Here is a 5,974-nt window from a genome sequence, read left to right on the forward strand (position 1 = left end):
TGTGTATTCGTACAGATACAGATGCATGAATCCACTACGCTCAGAGCCCCACAAGAATCGAAACGCGTTCTTGCTTTCTGCTTCAATATTCCGAAAGAGGTAATTCGCATTCTGCCACACAGAATTCGTTTCATGTATTAAGGTCGTGGCACGTCCCGTATGCACATCAGTACGAAGAAATGTGACTTCTGTCTGCAATCGGTTAAATATTTGTACTCCAAGTGACTGATCTGGCAGCCAATTGACTCTAGAGATATAATAATCCATATCTTCAATCGCAAAGTCCATCCAAACAGGTGTGGGAATTGCATGAGACTGTTTCTGAGAGTGCAAGTCATACTCTACATGTGGCAATCGAATAACCCCCAGTCTTCTCTTTGGGTTCGCAGCACCTGCGAACGGATAGCGGTGATCTTCTTGTGCGGCGTCTCCCGTCGGCACACTGCTACCCGAATGCATAATTCTAAACTTTGGGATGTGACTCTCATCAATCTCTTCAAATGCAAGACGCGTGCTGTCGGGTGACCACCAAAATCCGCGAAACCGACTCAATTCCTCCTGGGTCAAAAAACATGCGAGTCCATTCGATTTGCCATCGACACCTCGAGCTCCTTGCGTCAACTGTACAGCCTGCTGTCCGCCCTCTGTCACTTGGCTTGAAATCACGTATAATTCCTTGTCCTGTACAAAAGCAACCCACCTCCCGTCGGGCGAAAACTGTGGATCAATGGCGCCCCCAGCAACACAAGTTGATTTTTTGTCAAAAAGAAGCTTTAGCTCGGCTCCTGGCTGCTCTTGCAAGTAAATATTACCTTGAAGTGGATATAACAGGCGATGAGAGAGAGGTGTTGGATTCCACGCGTATGATGTGATTCCGACCCCCATCTGGCGTTGGCGCTCGCGTCGCAACTTCTCCACTAGACTGAGATTTCCCTCAGTATTTCCCTGATCAGGAGGGGCCGCCAAGAGGTATACACGACGTGAGGCCACGTCCAGTGCGTACAGTTGGCGGGACAGACTGCTCTGCGACCCTGAGGCATGCAAGAAGGCCACAATTCGGCCATCCGGACTAAAGCTCACACTAGCAGGCGTACAAAGTCCTGGTGCCGGCATCTTGGCAACATCCTCGAGCGAAATGAGCTCACGCGCCACCGTCATATCTGAAATGGATACGACCAAACCAGGATTTTTTAAATTAAACTCGATTCTTTTTATTTTAGCATAACGTAATTTTGTCAAACTGTGCTAAGATAGCATTTAGCTCGCTGGTAAAGTTCTGAAGTGGATGCAATAAGGTGTAATTGTATAGATTCATTAAGCATTGCAGTAGATACTTTACCTGGACGTCAACAATATTCATATCTGGGACACAGTGATCATTAGCCAAGTCATGACCTTAATGTATCAATTAAATAAACACAGCATGCTTACCTAAATCCGCATCAGCTTTCTGCAATTCATACAGCAAAGCTTCTTGACGCTGCTTGACATCCAGCTCAAATACTTTCTTGCGTAGCCTCGATAAAGCGAGTCCTTCAAAGTCGGTAATTTGTAGTGCTTGTTCAATATCAGTGGTTTCAGACTTCGCTGGAAACAAGTTACACTCCAATTGATACGCTTCATATTCTTTTCGGTGATCAATTGCTTGCACGTTTCGACTTCGTTGTTGCTGCTGTATCATGATTCAAAAAGCGACACGGTAATAACCTTGATACTAATTTATGCATATCCTGGAATTCTACCTGTAAAAGGCTATCGTTGTCGGTGTCATCTTGCGGTTGTTCATTATCATCAAACTGAAGCTTCTCCTCTTCTTGTTGACTACATTGCTAGCTCACAACACAGCTGGGTAGGCTCAAATCGCAATTATACAGCGTCGAATGATCACATACCAGTTTATTTAACGCATCCCGCGTTTCCTGCTCATGAGCCTTTTTCCATGCTCGCAAATCGTCGATGGCGTGACTCATCTAAAAATGATTTGGTAAGATAGACGAAAGTACACAAGATATCTATATGCGAAACGTGTACATCTTGTAATGTCTTCGTGTCCACCAGCGAGCTCTCAAGATCAAGCGTTTCAACTGCACTCTGAAGATCTTGGTCATCATAGTTGCCAAGCAAAATGGTTCTGCCGGCTGCACCCCTATCATCAAATCTTTTGGCTTGAGCAATAGTCTTTTCAGGGGATTTTTTGAAATTTTTCGGCTCTAGATGCTTCATTGAGCTTTTTGTCGATGCGGAAGAAACGGCTCTTGTTGCTTGATTGTGTTCAATTTCTTCGTTACCTCTGGATGTCAATTCGAGAACCACCAGTTTTGAACTGTCTTTGAATGGTGTTAAGGAAGCATTTGCAGGTACACTGATCGGACTGGTCAGCGTCGGCACTTGTCGAGGATGCCGTCGATTCTGCGATGGAAACAACTTCCGCTTCAAAGATGCAAACTTACTCGTAGCTCCAGGTACAAAGACTCGCTGTTCGAAAGTGGATTGCGAGTGCTTCCAAAATGAAGTACAATCTGTTTGATTGTTGTGATTCTCTGCTTCGCCAGCACCTTTTTGACCATCATCTCTACTTGATCGAAACAACATCTATCATAGAAATGTCAATCCACTCATTAGTCCTTCTCAAAAGCAGCACTAAGCGATATCGCCATTCTAACTCGAATCAAACCCCTCCCTTGTCGTGTCGGCTTTGAGTCCGGTACATGTGGGTCCATCAGTGCTTGATCCATTTAGAAAGTCTTCCTAATTTTTACGTACACAATTTCGTCTTCTCTCTCTTAACATAGCATCACGTAACCGAAAAATAATTACTTAGTATAATCTTACCATAAGTCATAATAAAGACGAGGGGTCCGCAAGCTTAGACATATTGGCATGAGAGCGTCCATTTACGAGCATATAATATGATCCCTACGATCCTTTAATATTTCACTACATTTGCAAGTCTCGAGGATTCGGAATATCTATGGATGAACATAAAGGGAAATATATAGATTTTTTTACTCGTGAATCAGTGTAGCTATGCGATTATGGCAGTGAAAGATGTTGTTAAAGATTGAAAATTAGTGGATGCCTTGTGATGGCTCCTTTTGAGGTTTACCAATCCAAGGCATAGCGAACAATGAGCGTTTATATTGCTTGCAAAACTACAATACTGGAAAGTATGGATCACATCGCTATTGGCATACATTCCGATTAAACAAAGGTTGTGAGCCGCAGATAGAATCACCAGAATGAAAAGTCTACTGGATCTTTGGCTGATCAGGTGTTTGATTGCTGCCAATGTGGCCTCTGGCACCATGAAAGCTGTCCGTTCATCATTCGAGAATAGCGCTTCGACGAATGGCTAAGCTCGCAACCAAAAGGGGTAGTAACGGGGTTATACGTACCCTGGTATAAAAGGGTGGGTTGCATAAGATGGTGTGACCGTACAAATGTGTGAACCTGTTGTGAAGCATATTTATCAGGTTTTACTATTCAATCAGGAAAACCAAAGGTTGTAAATATAGGCGGCTCTGCTGCTAGTAAAACAGATAGATACATTTTCAATTTTAAACGGAAGAGTGTCTTTGCCTTGAGTTAAGGTTCTGGGTACTCTTTGTGTTAGCGAATTGCGATCCGCTTTACTCGTACTGGTTTGAGTATAGAACGTAAGGTTGGTGACCTTAGCTTAGCTTCCTCTAAGCAAAGAGTTACAGCATCTCCGCTGCAGGTAGCACATTTCTCACTCGGTTTGTGCATTTATCAATCCGATAGAGCCTCCAAATGTTGACTGACAACGCGTTCTCAGAAAGCACATCGCATATACCTTAAACGATTACTAAGTCATTCTATCAGCCTTACGTGTTTAAAACATTTACATGGTCAGACTCTTCTTCGTGTCCTGCGCACACGCCCGCACACGACACACTACTTTCCTAATTTAACCATCGGGCATCACTTGTATACAGTCGAAAGAGAAGACTTGACCCTGCGACGATGCTCTAGATCAAAACTTACATGTACCATTGGATCCTAATCAAATTTCACAATACCAGCAAGGCTGCAGCTACGTCGTCATTTTAAAATCAGATATGCCAAGCGAACGAAAGCAAATTGTAAAAACCATCTCGATTGTCTGCACATTTTCGTTCGTTTTGCTGAATACGAAAATTTCACTGACGTGGACAATCTCATGTCTTTTGTGTAGGAACATGCATAGTTTGCCTACCCTTCATATCTATTAAGTAGGTAGATTAAGTAACGAACACAACAGAATGGGGTCGTAAAGCGCATGAGCATGATCGTCATTATAAGGCCCGCAGAATACTATAATACAAAAACGCTTGGCCTGGATAGTGGTTAAATCGGCGAACACAGCAGTTTGTTTGATTGATCGCGTGACAAATACAGCCTTTCGACAACACGCCGTATGAGTTGGAAATCAAGAGTAAGCCTTCAAGGTTTTTTCGAACTGTGTTTGGGCCGCAGGATTGAATACGCTGATGTCGTTGAAGCGAAGAGAATAAAGCTGCCACTCAGAAGCTTTAAGTGTATGTAATTCTGGGAGAGGACACTGTTCACGAACAGCCCCTCAAACACAACACACACGAGGAAGCGATTTCCGAGGATAGTCCCGACTTGGAGGAACGAAGAACGAATCAAGCCCCTTAAGGCAATTTTGCAACTGAATTTATAATGACTTGTGGTTCCTAGCTACATGCAAAGCACCCCAAGGGCTCCTAGAGGTTTTACTTATAATAGCTTGGGTGCCTGATTTATAAATCAAGGGTGTCACCCTCGCCATGTACCATAAAGCCGGTAATATGATACTTTGAAGAATAACAACCTTGCCACGCAGCGTTCGAGCACAGAGTTGCTAAAAAGCACACCCAACTTGTGCTTTTTATTACCTCGTCGTGTCGTTGTTTCAGAATAATAGTAACTCCTTGTACTACAACAAAAAGCCATACTGTTCCCTCGGGGCTAAACTTGATATTAGATCGCCTTCGTTGTTCTGCGAGATTGCACCTTTACATGGTTCGAAACGGCATAGTGTTTGCCATAATTACGTTAAGCCGTTAGCAAACAGTATCCGCATAGTCTTTGGCTAAGACGAGGAAACTCATCAGCAACGTCAATATTTGACGACATGATGATGTAATCGCCAGCAAACTTTAGTAGTGGATAGGGCGAGCTGTCATTGTCAACTGGTACACCTTTTGAAGATATCTTCACTCGAAGAAATGTAATCAACTATTTTAAAAAATTAACAAGCAAACCAGGTAGCAGAGGATCAACTTTGACACCTGCGCCAAGGAAGAGGGGTCACCAGCGCAGCCATTAAGCAGAAGGCTGACAGAGGGTTTGTTGTATAATATATTCTACGTTCGAAACTTCACGCCAAGCCCGAAGTGGTGAAGAAACATATCCGAGTCCGCCTAAGGCACACAAGTAAAATTTCTTGAGAACCGCACGCGCATCCGGATTCTTCTGTTCGCAGAAGTCTTGCAAGCCTTAAAAATGAAATTGTGAGCATTGGATATTCGAAAGCGGAGCCACATTGACGTTCATAACTGAGAGTATGCAAAACCCTTTACGAGCGTCACTTTAAGACCTTTCGTTTCGGGTTCTCGATGAAATTTAATGCGATCACCGGTCAGAGTAGGAATAGGCGAGTCTACTCTGCCATATTCCCTTGTATTACTGACAGGTGTATAATATTTCATGTAATCGAGCCCGGAAAGTCGCATAAACCCAGAAACATTCAATCCATTACTCGTCTGGGTCGTGAGATTTGTCATACTTTGATGTCATAACTACCGGTATATAAGATGTTGCTTTTATTGGGTCGTCTAGAAAAGTTTGTTGCCCTGCCGACAGCCGGGAGTTTGTGGGTTGCAGCATTGTAGCAAATCAATGAGTTGGAAAATTTCAATAGACCAAGTATGCAGACTGGAATTGAGAAGTTACACCATGATATTGACGG

The 5,974-nt window shown here is 43.4% G+C and overlaps 2 protein-coding genes across 2 annotated transcripts in view; both read right to left on the reverse strand.

The window, feature by feature from the left end:
- The window catches only part of PHALS_11849 (prolyl oligopeptidase family protein), a gene marked incomplete at both ends in the record, with an annotated part of 1,271 nt that extends 113 nt beyond the window's left edge, over window positions 1-1,158 (reverse strand). Inside the window, one exon of the mRNA XM_024727285.1 lies at window positions 14-1,158. Coding sequence (XP_024577877.1) covers window positions 14-1,158 — 1,145 coding nt within the window. The remainder of the gene's footprint in view (window positions 1-13) is intronic.
- A 58-nt stretch (window positions 1,159-1,216) lies between these two features.
- PHALS_11850 (uncharacterized protein) lies at window positions 1,217-2,223 on the reverse strand (the record flags this gene model as incomplete). The annotated part of the gene is made up of 6 exons (XM_024727286.1): window positions 1,217-1,276; window positions 1,340-1,362; window positions 1,432-1,672; window positions 1,743-1,829; window positions 1,893-1,970; window positions 2,032-2,223. 6 exons carry the CDS (start codon window positions 2,221-2,223, stop codon window positions 1,217-1,219), a joined length of 681 nt encoding a protein of 226 aa, XP_024577878.1.
- Between the last annotated feature and the right edge of the window lie 3,751 nt (window positions 2,224-5,974).

The sequence above is a fragment of the Plasmopara halstedii genome (genome assembly GCF_900000015.1).
Source record: "Plasmopara halstedii genome assembly, contig: Scaffold_555, whole genome shotgun sequence".
Taxonomy (NCBI): domain Eukaryota; phylum Oomycota; class Peronosporomycetes; order Peronosporales; family Peronosporaceae; genus Plasmopara; species Plasmopara halstedii.